At 45.2% G+C, this 16,928-nt stretch overlaps 1 protein-coding gene across 1 annotated transcript; it reads right to left on the reverse strand.

Moving 5' to 3' along the window:
* Positions 1–1,361: 1,361 nt before the first annotated feature.
* Positions 1,362–14,198, reverse strand: LOC130890546 (aldo-keto reductase family 1 member B7-like). The gene is made up of 11 exons (XM_057794615.1): positions 13,850–14,198; positions 11,011–11,201; positions 9,873–9,989; positions 8,714–8,791; positions 6,672–6,794; positions 6,300–6,406; positions 6,159–6,228; positions 5,811–5,891; positions 5,278–5,361; positions 4,561–4,643; positions 1,362–2,872 (listed from the first exon to the last, which is right to left on the reverse strand). Exons 1-11 carry the CDS (start codon positions 13,917–13,919, stop codon positions 2,830–2,832), a joined length of 1,047 nt encoding a protein of 348 aa, XP_057650598.1. The 5' UTR covers positions 13,920–14,198; the 3' UTR covers positions 1,362–2,829.
* Between the last annotated feature and the right edge of the window lie 2,730 nt (positions 14,199–16,928).

Below are 16,928 nucleotides of genomic sequence, written 5' to 3' on the forward strand. Positions count from 1 at the left end.
ATTGGGGCTGGGCAATAACTAACTATACACAGCAGCTCTAAGTTCTCCCTCTCTTCAGGGGGCCCTCTTTCTTTGGGAATGCATGGGGTAAAGGAGAACATATCGGACCTACATCCTACCACTTCCTACAGGTAGGGAAAGCTTGGCCAATAACCTGAGGTCTTTGGATGGGGCAAAGTTGTTGACATTGGGGCTACCATAGGAACTGGTTTACTAGTCATGCCCTCATGCAGGAGACATGCCTGCCTACACACGTCCCTACCAAAGAACTGGTCGGTGTCTTACAATCCAGGACTCTCACTGTTCACAGTGGCGCAGGAACTCTGTCAGTTTCTGTTGCAAACTTGCTTATGAGCTCTGAAGTGAACCATCTGCCTGTTTGACTTTTCGTAGGGTGGCGGCGAGGTTGTGGAAAAGGATCCTTCTTCTGGGATCAGTCCTTTCTATTTGAAATTGCTATTTTAGCATTAATATATGAAATAAACATGTGCCATAGACGCAGGTGGGTTTGCCCACGTGAGACGTAGGAAGCGTGCTCTCTGCTGTTAGCGGGATGTGAGGGTGTTCTGTGTGTTTCTTGAGATGCGCTATTGGGTTCTCTCAAGTATGGCACATCTGGTTCAGCAGAGCTGCTGGAATTCTGCCCTGTCCTAGAAAGCCACCGCTCTCTTGGTCATCTCACGGACTTTTCTTTCCTAGTGTTTTTGCAAAAACATGTGAGCCCTCCCTCCCCCAATTTGTGCTGCTTGTCCTGAATACCCTGGTCCTGGTCACATACAGAGGGAAGTGACAAAAGGCTATTTTTAGGCTACTAAAGATGGCTCGAAATAATTTGACTCTAGACCTTCAACATTCTTCTCCTTCTTAACATCATGGAAACTGAAATCTCTTCACCGACTTTGCAGCGGTTCAGCTGAAGCTGTGACTCTTTCCAGGACTTTTTGCTCATCCTGGTTACCACTTAGTTCTCAAGCCATGTTCTTCCTTCCCGTCCTTTTTAAAGCACTTAGAAACCGGACTCGCTGAACATAGCGGACAATGAGGACTACTGAGAACTCAAGAACAATGGCAATGGGTTTTTGATCCTATTGCACGTTCTGGCTTTGTGGGAGCCTAGGTAGTTTGGATGCTCACCATACTAGACCTGGATGGAGGTGGGTGGTCCTTGGACCTCCCACAGGGCAGGGAACCCTGATTGCTCTTTGGGCTGATGAGGGAGGAAGACTTGATTGGGGGAGGGGGAGGGAAATGGGAGGCGGTGGCGGGGAAGAGGCAGAAATCTTTAAGAAATAAATAAATAAAAAGAAAGATTAAAAAAAAGAAAGAAAAAAAAATAAAGCACTTAGACCAAATGTTGCAAGATGTGAGCTGTGTTAGGTTTGTCAGACTCCAAGGAGCGTTTCTCTCTCTCTCTCTCTCTCTCTCTCTCTCTCCCTCTTTCTCTCTCTCTCAGTGAACAGAGGCACCTTGGTGGATTTCCCAGGCACTGCTGCCAGCATCTCCGACTCTGGCATGATGGCATATTACAGACAAGGTGGAAAGTCAAAGGCAAAAGTGGAGGGAAGAGACCAAAACAAGGCTCGGGAGGAGGAAGTCATCAAATTGCCTTGAACTCTCCCTGAGACCACCTTTCTTTGAAACTTGGCTTAGCCACCTGTTACCTGGGGCCTTCATCAGGTTTTTGGCTCCCAGATGCCTCTATTTCCTCTTCTGTAAAATGTGAATTATGAGATTTTGGAGGCAGGGAATTCACTCATTAAAAAGCACTTCAAACTGTGTTGGACACTTTGGTGACTGCTGGTTAGTTCTGTCAATGTGACACCAACGGAAGTCACCTAGGAAGAGGGAACCTCAGTTGAAGAATTGCCTCCACCAGATAGCTGACGATTTTCTTGATTAATGATGGATTGGCATAGGAGGGCCCAGGCCTCTGTGGGCAATGCCACCCCTGGGCAGGTGGTGAGCTTATAAGAAATCAAGATGAATAAACCATGGAGCGAGCCAGTAAACAGTATCCCTCCATGGTCTATGCTTCAGTTCCTGCCTCCCAGTTCCTGCTTCTGTTTCTGCCATGACTTCCTTCCATGATGGAGTGTGGCTGAAACATGTAAGCCAATTAAGCCCTTTCCTCTACAAGTTGCTTTCGGTCCTGGTGGTTATCACAGCAACAGACAACACACTACTGTTGACTGAGTTCCCACAGTCAAGTCCCAAAGAAACACACAGAGGTCTACATTAATTATAAAACTGATTGTCCTAGTAGCTCAGACTTCTTATTAACTCTTATAACTTATTAGCCCACTGTTCTTGTCTATGTTAGCCACATGGCTCGGTACCTTACTTGGTAAGGCAGTCACATTTGTCTTCTTCTGTATCTGGGTCATGACTGCAGACTGAGCTTTCCTCTAGAATTCTCCTGCTCTCATTGTCCCTCCTCTACTTCCTGCCTAGTTGCCCAGCTTATACTTCCTGCCTGGCTACTGGCCAATCAGCGTTTTATTAAAAATAATACACATGACAGGATAAAGACCATTGTCCCACAGCACACTACAAGACTTAGTATTATTTACTTTTTGTTGTTTTGTCTTTGTATTCTCAGTGTTGCCAGAATTCCTGGTATTTAACAAACATTTGGTCAGAACACGCTAATGAAAACCATTGTCCTTTGTTTCCCTGTGACAGTCTGCTCCTGGTTGAACACAAGGGCTTGAATTCAGCATCACCTGACCAAGGTGACAGTAGACACACTTTGGCTAAGACAGGCGTCGGGAGTGACTCTCACACCATGAAGATAGGATTCACTAGGCAGTCTCATCAAGTGAATCAGCGTCAGTATTCCTCATGGAAAGGATAGTCTTCTTCGTTAATTGCGCTACAGTAACAAACACGAAGGAGAAAATGGTCCACAGAAGCAAAAATATGATGGGAGGCATTCTTGTGTGGTATATTCAGCTTTCCCCGTGTTTTTCAATCTCTTCCCCAACATGACTGTGGACACAGGACATGGTGGGGGTGGGGAGACACACAACATGACCCCCCAAAAGTATGAGAGAACTATAAAGGAAGGAGGGCCTGCAAACCATCTCATCTCGTCACCAGTACATTGCCATAATGAGGGATCATAAGCAAGCTGGCACACAGCCGAGGGCCTCAGAACCATTGTCTCAAATTCTCACATTGTCGTGAAGTAGGAAATACTATTGAAATGGACATATAGGTTGTGACTATTAAATAAAATTAATATAAGCAAAGAGCTTAAAGTGTCTGCTTTTTCAGCTGGTGTTCAGTGAATGTTTGCTGTAATTAATACCATCATCTGACTTTGTAGATAGAGTGACTTTTCAACATCGAAACTGCCCCAGGCCTCATCTGTGGTGAGTAAGTGGTAGAGACTGGATTAGGACCAAGCTAGGCTGGCTTCGGAAGGCACCAAATCCTCTAGCTCCGCACGCACTCTTAGTTGCTATCCCACTGGCATAATAAACACATCTCAAAACCTGGACTTTCCCAAAATGTTAATTCTGTACTTGAGCTGCTCAAGCAAAAACGAAACAAAGGAATAAAAACTATATTCAACTGTTAAATGTTTTTGGTAAATTTAATGGACTGTGTGTTCCTGTTGTGATCTAGATTGTGATCCTCCTCATTTCCTCCCCCACACCATGCTCCGGGTCCAATGACTCTCATCTTTCCCATGGGTTACTATAATAGTCTCTCGATGCACAAGTCTTGGTGAATCTTTTAAGGCATGCCAGGTCATGCCAGCCTATGCTCATGGCTTTTCCCTCCTTCAGACCTAAAACTCTAAGCCCTGTACATGGTCGATATCGCCTACATTATATTAACCCAACACTGTCTCCAACTTCCTTTTTTCTTACAATAACACCCTGTCAATGCACTATATTCTCAATAGCATCCTAACCCAAGTGCTTTGAACCTGTTGCCTCAGGACATTTGCAGTGGTGGCTGTGACTGTCAAGAATGCTATTTCCTGGTTGCCATTCATCCTTCACCCTCTTCAACTGTCATTTTATCAATGAAGCCTCCGGAGATAACCATGTATTAAAGGGTTATCACACAGGGCTCACTACTGCCTCTGCCTTCTGCCCCATTTTACTGTTCTGTAGCATGTGTTACTCTCTGACGTACATAGTTGGTGTTAGCACACTTTTCCCTTTCTAGAATATAAGACTGAGAACAGGAAGTTTATAGTGTGATGCTCTGACGATCTAGACCATTCCCAGCCATAGCACATTGCAGTAAGTTACTGAATGAATGAGGAAGGAAATGAGAACTTCTGACTCCCACGTAGTTGTAACAATTCCTTTCTTAAACGTCCTAGCCCTGTGTGTAAAATTAAGAAAATGAGCATCTAATAATGTCTCTCCTACTAATGATTCCCCAGGACTCAAACGTTAATTTTTTTAAAAACAAACTTAAAATAGTATTTGAAGACGAACGTCATCCCACAATCCCTCATGTCTTCTGTTCCTTCCAACTACCCTTTACAACCTTAGATAAAGACCTGATTAATCTCTTATTTAACTTGGTGTCACTTACGCAAACATGCCACAGGCCCTCCAGTTTCTGTTGAAGCTGAGAATAGTGGCCATCTCCTCATCACTCAGCTGGAAGTCAAAGACCTACAAAGATCCAAAAACATCCTTAACAAGGAAAGTGTTGATGGGATGTGAGGTTCCAGATGTTTCCCTGAATATGTCCATGGCAAACACTCTTAACGTTAAGAGTAAATTATTTATAGAGTTTAGTGTTCTAAGATGGGAAGAGATTTGGCTGTAGGGGTGTGAAGTATGCACAATGACTATGACTATGATTCCTGAGGCATTTCAGAGGGGCTCTTTTTCAAATCCAGTGCCTATATCTACAAAATATAGGTGAGTAGACCAAGACAGTGTATAGTTGGCCAGGACAATGACTGGCTGATGAGCTAAGTGCTCGGTGATTTGCAGTGGTCTGCTCGGTGGTGTAAGGCACTACACAGTGGTATAAGCTGTGATCATCCATGGTGTAAGACACAGCTGTGACCAGTCCTGACAGGGCTTTGCTGATACCCACCCCAGTCCATCCGTGACCCACTGGTGATCATCCAGCTCTGTGGGGGCCAGCTCTCTGGCCTAGGAGTTGATAAAGTGCTTAGAACAAGGGAAGACACACTGACAATGAAGGGATGGGAGGAGATGCTGAAGGACAGGGACCCTCCTTCCCTCCCCATTATCTGTCCCACTGAAAAACATCAGATAAACAGCCTCATCATACCTCAAAGTTCTCACGTATGCGGGAAGGTGTCACAGACTTGGGGATCACCACCACATTCCTTTGGATATGGAACCGAATCAGAATCTGTGAATCATGAAGAGAAGGTACGTGTCTGGTTATCTACAAGAACTCCTCCTGCTTGTGAGATTATCTAAGTCCAACAACAATTGACATTAAGAAGGCACTTCAGTATTAGGGGCATTTGCCAGTTCCCTTGCTATGTCCCTTAATCCAGGAAACAACACTATGATCTTCCTAGTCAGGAATGAGGAGGATAGCCTATGGTCATAAGGCTGAGACCCTATGTAATCGGCACCTGAACCCAAAACCTGCGGGTGTGGCAGGAAGCTGATGGACAGAGGCAGTCCTTCCTTCCTTGATACCGGCTTAATTTTCTGAAACTTCCCATGGGTTTACAATCCCATTTGTCCCTCTCCAAGAGATTTAAAAAAAAAAAAAAAAAAGCAATACGGGTAAATACGTGAGTACAAGAGTGAATTGCTGCTGAGAAGGGAAAAAGCACTCTATTTTACCTGGGCTGCAGTTTTCTTGTGCTTTGCAGCAATCTCCTTAATCTTGGGAATCTCCAGTACTACAGGGTCATCGGCTTGGCACTAGGGGAAGAAAGATGGCTGGCATGAAAAACCACTGTGGCTACGTTCCAGTGAGCAACACTGGAACACTGGTCTGGGTCAAGGCTGAGCATTGCAGCCTTCTTCTTCTGCAAGGCAGGTGGGCTGATCTGAAAATTTTGTGTCTTTCCCCTGGGTTCATATATACGTCCAATGCTTTAGCAATTTAAGAAAAGTTCCCCAGTACTGGATGGTAAATATGGGGCATTTCATGGGATCAGACATGCTACCATGTTAAAAACACTTTACCCTGGTAAAACCAGATGGGTTGTCAAGCACATTGCCATTGATATGTTTCTCCTTGTGCCTTGGAAAATACCTACTAATATTAACAAATTATGCAATCCCAATTGTAAGAGTGATAGAAGAGCTGCCACTCTGAAGCCTTACTGAGGTCTGTCTGGCGAGCCCAGGGGACTGTAGGCCGTGATGCCAATGCCCTTGGAGTGACAGTACTGGATCAGTTTCTCCTGGGTGAGATATGGGTGGCACTCAATCTGCAAGAGAAAACATTGCCATTATTAGGGGAGTAGACCTGCTTTCAGAGTGGTCCAAAGAACTTTCCTACACAAGAAAAGACAAACAAAGACCAAATGCAAATCATTGATAGATAAGCTACGAAATGGACCCAGGGATCTTTCTCCCAGCTCCCTGAGCATCCTGAACACAGACCTCAGAGATGAGACTCAGTAGCTAGTATGGAAATTGCCTCCCAGTGTTGAAGTTGTCCCACACCAGGGTCCTTCAACAAAGAGAATGTACCTGATTGGTCACTGGCTTATGTTTCAGTCCAGGCTTGTTCAGGAGCCTCTCAATCTGCAAGTGGTTGAAGTTGGAGACACCCAGGGCTTTCACCAGCCCCTGGTCCACCAGTTCCTCCATGGCCTGTCACAGTGAGGAACACCAGTTAGATGGCTGCAGGAGGATACAGGGATGCTGGGTTGGCCTCGTCTTGGATAGGAGGAATGGTTCCCGTGTGACAAGGTCAAGTGAAGCACTAAAGGGAATCTCCAGCTAGACTGTGGTGCCTGCAAGGCTGGTTCCAGCCCTTCTACCTGTCCCCAGCTCAGCTGTAACCAAGAAGAAAAAGTGAAGGTTTTATTTGCTGTCTGCTCTTAGGCCAGGGTACCCCAAACAGAGTGACATGATTTTTTTGTTTTGTTTTGTTTTTTTTTTGTTTTTTTTTTTGTTTGTTTTAATGGCATTAGGGATTGTGTCTGTGACTTTTCCTGTGCTTCACAGGCAATCTCCCATTGTGCCACGTCTGTAGTTTCCACCCCCTTTCTGGTTTTCAGTTCTGAGACAGGATCTCTTTAAGTTAGAGAGGCTGGCCTTGAACTTACTCTACAGTCCAGGCAGGATTTGATCTTCCTGCCTCAACCTCTAACATAGTTGTGATTGTAAGTGTTCAGTAGGAATGTCTTGCAGATATATGGGCCCTGGCAGGGCACCCAGCCTAGATTTGTGTGACCTGACATCTGTCTCATTGGCCTTTGTCCAACCCAAATAGCATCAACCTAAGGATCTTGGGTTTCTTTATTTATAACTTAAATACGATGAGCTTGTTCTATAGGTACCAAAGAGGACTGTCCAGCTGATACACACAGTCATACATTGTACATGAATTTGTAATTAATTCTTTCTAATTTCCTGTTTTTAGTCTGTTTCCAGAATGTAAACCTACACAATGTATGTGCTTTGTGCTTTGAATTTTGACAATTCAAATAGCATAGGGATGAGGAAGATAAGGAAGAAATCATGTGATCCCAGGGAAGGCATTAGGAAGAGAGTTTAAATTGTGCCTGAAAGCAAAATAAAACATAAAGAAAGGTGGTAAAATCATGAACAGGTTGGGGGGAAGGAGGAGCAAGGGCTTAGAGGTAGGGACAAGTAGGGTGTGTTCAGCTTACACACGATGTCTCATCTTTGGATACAACTTAGAACACTCTGGAAGCACTAAAAGAAATGGATGTCTAGGTTCCACACCCTGGCTTCTGAGGATTTCTCTAGAATGCAACACAGGCATCAGGATGTTCTGAACTCCTCTGGAGATTTAGTACACAAAGCTGAAAACCACAGCATGGATGAGGGCGGATTTTACTAGACAGAGTAGCTGAGCATTGATGAGACAAGAAAGTCCAGTGAGGGGCTGGAGAGATGGTTCAGAGGTTAAGAGCACTGTCTGCTCTTCCAAAGGTCCTGAGTTCAATTCCCAGCACCCACATGGTGGCTCACAACAATCTACAATGAGATCTGGTGCCCTCTTTTGGTATGCAGACATACATGCAGGCAGAACATTGTATACATAATAAATAAAACGTAAAAAGGGGGGGGGAGTCCAGTGGGCAGTGAGATACTGTGAATGTTGTGCATCCTGGGGCGGGTTTGGGTAGGTTGTATGATCCATCTTGCCCTCCTTACACTAATTTTTCTTTCCCTCTTTCGAATTCTGTTCCCTGCGGTTTGTTGTGGGTCCACAGAATTGTCACATTATTGACATACTCAGGGATTCTAGGAGAGCCTGGGCTACAGCAAGATATTTTCTGCTCCTTAAGGTGTTTCATGGGACCAGGGAAATGTCTCAGTGGGTAAAGGTCCTTTGTGCCAAGTCTGACAATCTCACTTTATCCCTGGAAGCTGCCTGGTAGAAGGAATTAATCTCCTTCCGTCCTCTGACCTTCACGAGTACCTCCATATATACCACATTAAAGGGCATACAGAGCATTTCATACCAGGGCGGAGCCTCAAGGGGGCCTGACACAAGACTTTAACTCTGAGCACCCTTGAAACAAGTTGGAACCTACCTCCCAGGCATCCAAGAATGTAGATTTACTCATGAGAAGTTTGCCATTTTTATCTGTGGGGAAAATCTCATTCCCAGCCTGTAAATAAATAAAAAAAAATCTCACTGGAATCTGCATTTAGATACCTGGTCCTATGGGGAGATATCTCAGGACAGTGCAGTGAGCAGTGGCCATACCTGCACGGACATTGGTCAGACTCTGGAGCGCTCACATAAAAACAGTAGTTCTCAATCACATTTCTGCATCAGTCTGCCATGGAGTGTGAGCCCTCTGTTTCTGGCAATACCAAATGGCTCCAGATCCATTGGTATATCAATGAAGCCACCATTACCATCCTGGAAATTAACCAATATAAACTTGGAGGAATTTTAATGTCAAGGTCACTAGACCAAGGTTCTACCAAAAGAGGATGGTTATCTGGGGAAGAAGGAGCCAGCTTCTGATTTTGCCACTTTCAGAAGGCTTGAATGTTGGCACTGTGACTACCGCTTTTCATGAGGGCAACAGAATGAGAACCCACATCCCTCGAGTTCCTGGGAGTAGAGCCCCAGACACTATAGAGCAGCTCTTCAGGTTGGACTGGCTAACTGCCAATATCACCATATTTGGAAGTCACTCCCTGGCACACTTTGATTTATAGGGACTTATGCAAGATCATCCCAAGTCATCCTACCCAGGGCACTTGTGGATTGGGTTCGACAGGAACTGGCAGAAATGACTGCTTCTTTGAAACACGGTTGCATCCAACCAAGCTTGAGGCTCCCCAGATACTACCTGTTGTCTCAACTTCCACTCCACTCCAGGTACTTTTGTTTACTCTGTATGTGATCTTCTGGGGACTAGAGAGATGGCTCAGCAGATAAAAAGCACTACTGCTCTTGCAGAGGACCTGGGTTTGGTTCCCAGCATCCACGTGTTTGTTCACAACCATGAGTGACTCCAGGTCCCAGGGATCCCATGTGCCCTTCTGATATTCACAGACACCAAGCATGGACATGGTGCACATACAGACATGTAACTAAAACACTCATACACAGAGAATCTGAGAAAAATTAAAAGAGATCTCCTGATTAATTCCTCCCCGGTGCCACATCTTGCCATGGTCTCCATTTTCTGCTATCTTCCAGAAAGTAGAGACAAGGCAAAGAGAAGCTCAAACCTGGAATCCCTGTGGCCAGTGAACTAGATACAGGTCCAGGTAGTCCAGCTTCAGATCCGTGAGGGTTTTCTGAAAGCATTTCTTCACCAGACTTTTCTCGAAGAAGGTGGGCCACAGCTGCAGATGTGAGATGGGGGCTTTAGCACTGGGGAGAGGAAGGCCCATACCACAGCCACCCTCCCGGCTTTGAAATTTATAAACCCTGGCAAGCCATTCATTTATAATAATAATAAAAAAAGCAGTTAAGAAATGCACCACAGTAGTGAATGGAAACAAAGAAAAATGAGAGGAAGACTTGAAGGCTCCCAGGTATGGTGGAGGAGAAAGTTTACTGTAGATAAAAGGGAGAGCATGTCCAGAGGCAGAAGCATCTGAGAGAGTCCAGAATGAATGTGACTGGACTAAGGAGGGCTATGGGATGGGGTGAGCAAGAGGGGGAAATGAGGGGCAAAAGTACAAAGGGGGAAAGTAACCAAAATGTCTGGATTATGTAGGGAAGAGCCTCTATGGGAAGAGCAGCCCAGCCCATGGGCTGGAGCATTCAGGGTAGAGGGTAGGGTATTCCAGACATACCCTGTAACAGCTGGGGACTGTGAGATGCTGGGGGAATCTAGTCACCAGGTCCACTTTTATATATTAATATCAAACACCTCAACTGTTTATACGGGGTTTGACACTTAACAAGTTCACATCAGCTCTCATCAGGTCAAGGTCATTTCCTAAGTGTTCTATGCTCTTGATATTCGATTTGTTTCTTTGGTCATTTAACAGAGTTGGTCATGACTAAAATTTTATATTCCTATGTTATTCCTTCTTTGGCTAGGTTTCTCAGAGGGTAGGAGTCAGGGGTGGTACTTAAAGCTCAAGCATTAGGGTGCAATTAGGAACAGCTGGCCTTTTTAGCACTTCCTTATCCCCAGGCCAATCAGGCCCGTGATTGATGACAATGAGTACATATAGGTGTGGCCACTCCAATATTTGGAACTTTTTGTGGAAAAACTGTCTAGAGATTTAATGGAGACAGGGGAAAAGGGCGGGGAGACAGGCAGGCAGACACATAGAGATAACTCTTGAAGCCGGTCATACCCAGATACTTCCACCTGCCTTGAAGTCCCATCCACCAAGTGGGCCACTCTACCTTGCTGACAATGAAGAGGTCCTCTCGCTTCACAGCCTTCTCCTTGATCTTCTCTTGGATGGCCTCCCCCACTTCATTCTCATTCTGATAGGCATAGGCGCAGTCAATATGGCGGTACCCAGCATCAATGGCGGCCTTCACAGCTTCCTTGACTTTGCCCAGTGGAGACGGAAAGGCACTAGAAAAGACAGCTAGACAGTCACAAGGCCCCCTTTTAAAGATTCCACATAGACCATAGTCTCAAAATCACGGTCTTGCTGAAGCCTTACTTCAAAGTAGACAAGAGAGAGGAAAACATACACTGGGCAAGTTTTCAAAGAAAAAGATAATGTAAATTCATATTTTTTTATTTCATTCAGTTTTTCGGTAACAAAGTGATGGGGTTTATCATGGCATCTTAAAACACGTGTCACTGTAGTGATCATCAAACCATGTCCTCTTCTAGTCAGTAACCAGTTGTCCTCTGATCCAGGTTGGTCTGAAATGCCTTCAGGTTCAGAGAGTGACAGACGGCTCCCATTGCAACTTGCTGAAGGCCACTCTGAAAACTAGATTCTGAGACATCCCAGAGGAATTTTCAGACTCTGGGAAGAAGGCTCTCAAAAACGGTCATGACAAGCTAATCTACTCTGCTATGGTGCCGTATGAGGCTGAGGGATTCCTCAGTTTCTCTAAACCTTGACAACGAAGTATAGCAACAGTAATGGGCCCTGCCTCATGAGGCCTTTGTGTCCCTTGCTTGCCACAGGATTGTGAAGATTTTAGCACATCCCTTGGAACTTATTAAGGCTGGGTGGATGCAACCAGTATGTAATCACTGTTTCAGAACATGAATGAGTAAAACTGTAACAACTGATGGTTCTCCCACCTATAAGCAAAAGAAGATAAAAGAAGAGAAAGGAATATTTGAAATATCACCTTCTGATCTAACCTAGCCGAGCCAGACATTGGTGTAGGGAAATGACACTCAGCAATCATTTCCCTGCAGAGCATAGAGCTACACGCCTCCAATCCCACTCTGAGAGGCTCAAGGCTGGAGGGTCATGACTTTGAGGCCAGCCCGGGGCACATCACCACCTCATTCAAGAGAAAACAAAATTCTGTCAAATGTGGAGGCCTGCATCTGCAATCTTAGCATTTGGGAGGAAAGAGGGTAGGAGAATAAGGAATTCAAAGCCAGTCTCAGCAATATAAGGAACCATAGGCCAATCTCGGCTAAATAAGACTCTCTCAAACAACAAAATGAACACTTCATCTCTCACAAAATCTAAAAATTATTTTTTAATATCAAACCTTGATAAAGCATTACATGTAAAGCAGAGATGTACAGATGTGCCATCATGGGGACAAGGAATTGCCAGAAACTCAGAAGCCCTGGGGTCCAGGCCCAAAACCCCACCCTCCTGCACGTCCAATGATAAGCACAGTGTCCCTACAATCGTGTAGGCAGAAGTTTCAGTCCCCCAGCTGCTTCCAAATAACCACACAAAAACTCATAATTAATAATAAATTCTTGGCTGATAGCTTAGGCTCGTCTCCAGCCAGCTCTCACAACTTAAATTAACCCATTTCTATTCTTCCTCCCAGCATTTTCTCTGCCCCCAAAATCCTGTCTAGCCATCAGCCAATCAGCTTTTTATTAACCATGAGAGCAACACATTTTCATAGTGTACAGAAGGGTTACTCCACAGCACCGTTCTTTAACCTCGAAAACAACTCCTTTACAATATTTACAACTGCTTTTGAAATTCTCAGTGTTCATCTCTTCTAAATTTATCCAGGCTGAGTAGATTCCCTGGAGAGTTGTGATTGTTTGTGACCTTGATGGAATGTGAAATTCCTAATTTGGTTCAAGTCTCGCTGTTCTAGAAAGATCTCAGTGCAGCACCAACACAAAGAGGGATCCTACCCTCTGTGCAAAGAGGAACAAAAGGACAGAGGAGGAAGCCTGGAGAGGAGTCTCTGAGACAGCAGAGAAGAGTTCCAAAGCAGCTCATGATCCAGGGATGAAGGTCTACACTGTAGTCCCAGCGTTCAAGAAGCTGAGGCAGGAGGGCTGTTCCCAGTTCTCTCAAGGCCAGTTTAGGTTTAGAGTGAGATTCTGTCTCAAGAAATCAAACTCCTAACTAAAAACAGCTCCTGTAAACAAGCTGGCTATTGTCGTGTTGTGGCTGAGGGGAGACAAAGAAGGCAGAGATAGAAGAAGAAACAAATTTCAGACTTGTCTGAGGAGAGGCTTGGAAGTGGGCTGCATGGAGCGCTCTGGGATGGACCATGGAACAACGTGGTGGGAGAGATTAACACAGGCGGGGCAGAACCTGAGCTGACTTACAGTCCAGGCTCTGTGGTCTTCAGGACACTGAGAATTTACTTTACTGTCAGGAAATCATGTGGAGTCTTGGTGAAGGGCAGGGGCCAGTTCAGTAACCTGGGCTGGGGTCTGAAACTTTCCCTCTCCCCCAGGCCCCCTGGCCACTTGAACGCCTGCAAAAAGTCTAGCATCATGAGCAGGCAGGGGGAGCCTGGTCCTTCAGAACTCTCTCCTCTCTCAGTCACTGAGCCAGTCACAAACCAACACAGAGCCTCTGAGTTATTTTCTTGTTAAGACAATGGACTGCACTGAAAACTTTCTTCCCAAAGTATAGTTCCAACTTGCCAGGGAAACTATCCTCATTTCTGGGAAAGGCTCATCTTAGTTCAACGCAGAACAAAGAAGCCCCAAATGAAAGGACACTGGGTGACAGCTCTGGGCTTCCAAACCCAACACAGGTGCTGTAAAATGAAAGGAAAATGCCAAGGTCCCCCTCTCAAGAGAAGCAGGTGGCCCAAGATTGCACACTCACCTTCCAGGTGCCCAGGCCCACGATGGGCATCTTGGCTTTGGTACTGAGCTCCACGAAGGTGGCCATGGTTGCTGCAGAGACTTTCTGAGAGCAGATGAACTCCTGCTTCTATAGGGAGGCTGGTCGAGTTTTTATTTCCTGGATAAGGGGGCAGGCTTTTACTGCATTGGAAGGCAGCCATAGCCAAGGGGTGGGGCTCTCAACAGGATGTTCATTTCGATCTGTTGTAGAAATGATATGGTGAACAAGATTAAACTCTGCACAGTGCAAAGTCTCCCCATTGCAGAATGCATAATTTCCTGTTGCACGGAGGTTTATGATGCTAAATAAAATGAGTGAAAGTCCTCCAAGATGAATCGGTAAGTTTATTTGGGAAGAGACATTGCCATGGGAGAGGCTGTAACTCTAGTGAACGGAGTGAGTGTTCAAGCATCTGAGACACAGGAAAATGTCAAGGCAAACTACGACATCTTACAGCAGCTACTTTGAAAGAACTGTGGTTTGCCACAGAGTTACAATAAAGGGAACGTCTATTCTAGCTTACACTAGCAGATGACCTCATAGAGTTCTTTTTTAAACACGAGGTCATCGTGAGCCTTTGTGCCAGGCTGTGGTTCTGCAAATGCTAGTAATGATTTGTATTCATGCAATTCTGACAAATTGTTTAGTAAGAATTTCTGTAAGCAAAAATTGGGACATCATGTACCTCAAGAATCATCTATACCATATTCAGCATATACCCAAAGGATGCTCCATCCTACAACGAGGACACTTGCTCAGTTATGTTCATTGCAGCTTGATTCATAACAGCCAGAAACTGGAAACAACCAAGATGTCCCTCAACTGAAGAATGGATAAAGAAAATGTGATACATTTACACCAGGAACTATTTCTTAGCTATTCAAAAGAATGACATGAAATTTGCAGGCAAATGGATGAAACTAGAAAAAAATCATTCTGAGTGAGGTAACTCATACCCTGAAAGACAAACATGGGGTGTACTCAGTTATAATTGTACATTAGCTCTAAGTATGGGATAACCATGCTACAATCCACAGGCCCAGAGAGGCTAAGTAACAGGGAGGACCCAAGGGAAGATACATAGCTCTTCCTGGGAAGGAGAAATAGAATAGATTTTGTGGGTGTACTGGGGGTGGGTGGGCATGAGAACAGGAGGAATTGGGCCTGTTTGGGTGGGAAGTGATGGGGAGAGAGCATGCTGGGAGAGATGAGTGAAACTGGTGGACATTTGGAGGTCGATGTGGAAGCCTAGTGCAGTTGAAATCTTAGGAATATCAGAGAGTGACCCTAGCAAAGACTCTTAGTAATGGGGGTACGGGGTCTGAACTGGCCATGTTCTCTAAACAGGCGAGGCTCCCAGCAGACTTTCTGGAACCTTAAACCAGAAAAAAAACCTTTGACCTACAATCCGTCCTTCCTCCAATATGTGCTGAGGTAATGGTGGCACAGAATTTGTAGGTGGAGTGGCCAACCTGTGACTTGTCCAACTTGAAGCCTACACCACAAGAGGGAGCCCATGCCTGACACTGCCTATATGGCCAGCCACTAGAACAACCCAGAGACCCACGGATACAACCAAATACAACTAGGGAAAATGTCTATGAAATAATTACTAGTGATATTCTGCTATACTCAGAGATCAGCGCCTTGTCCAGTCGTCATTAGTGAGGCTTCATCCAGCAACTGATGGGAAGGGAGGGCAGAGACTCACAGCCAAAGACTAGACAGAACCAGGGGAACCCTACAGATTCGAGGGCTGAGAGGTGGGAAGGTGGGGGATTGCAGGAGACAAAGGGGTCAAAGACACCACAGAAACTACAGAATCAACTAAGCAAGACGCATAGGGGATTGCAGAGCTTGCATGGGTCTGAGCTTGATCCTCTGCAGAGTTGTAGTTGTGCAGTTGAGTGTTCTTACTGGACTCCTAACAGTGGGAGTGGGGGCGTCTCTGACACTTTGCCTGTTCTCGGTGTCCCTTTCTTGATATGAGGGATTCTGCCTAGTCCTATTATAAAATGTTATGCTGTGTTTGACTGATATGCTTTGGAGGCCTGTTCGTTTTTGAAGGTTAACAGAGGAGGAGTAGACCTGAGGAGAGGAGAAGTAGAAGGGAGGACAGGAAAAAATGAAAGGAGGGAAAACTGCAGTCTGGTTATAATGAATGAGAGAAGTTTTATTCTAAAAATATATATCGCATGTCCCGGGTGGGCTGGTGGACCTGCATGCAGCTAGCGGGCAGCCAAGCAGCTGCAGGTTCCCTACAGCAGGCGAGCACGTGTAAACAGACCCATAGACACAGAAAATAGCCATAACATTTATTAAAGGAGAGACGGAGAGACAGAGAGAGAGAGAGAGAGAGAGAGAGAGAGAGAGAGAGAGAGAGAGGAAGAGAAAAGAGGGAGAAAGGCAAAGACACGTAGGCACACCAGAAAGACAAAACAGGAAGAGAGAGAGAGAGTTTTCAGATGAAGCAAGTGGTCAGAGGTCACTGGGAGTGGGCGTGGAAATGGGCAGGGCTCAATAACAAGAAGAATAAAAATTAACATAATAAGACAAACATTGTAAACATTTATAACAAATCATTTTACAGCCCATCAGAGGACTAGGCCAGGAGTGGTGGCACACGCCTTTAGTCCTAACACTCGTGAGGCAATTCCTTGACAGTCTCTGAGCCTTGCAAGAGGCTGTGATACAGAAGTCCCACTTGGTGATGAGTGTTCTGCATTCTTATTCTCTGCACATTGACCAGTTTTGAGTCTCGGGGTTCATCACCATCTACTGCATGCAGAGGCGTCTATGATGAGGACTGAGAGATGTACTAACCTGTGGGTATAATGATAAGGCTTGAGGAATTGGTTTCTGGCTGTTTTTCTTACCTTCACAATTATTTTTTCTCAATATGCCCCAAGAGCTGGTTTTCCAGAGGGAAATCCATATCTTATTGTAAACTTTGAATCCTCCTGTGCTGTTTAGTGACTTGATCACTCATTGCTGTTTTCTCAGTATTACTGTACCCTTGTCTGTGTGTGCCACAGTTTGCTTGTCCACTTACCT

The sequence above is a fragment of the Chionomys nivalis genome, chromosome 1, assembly GCF_950005125.1.
Source record: "Chionomys nivalis chromosome 1, mChiNiv1.1, whole genome shotgun sequence".
NCBI classification, from domain to species: Eukaryota; Metazoa; Chordata; class Mammalia; order Rodentia; family Cricetidae; genus Chionomys; species Chionomys nivalis.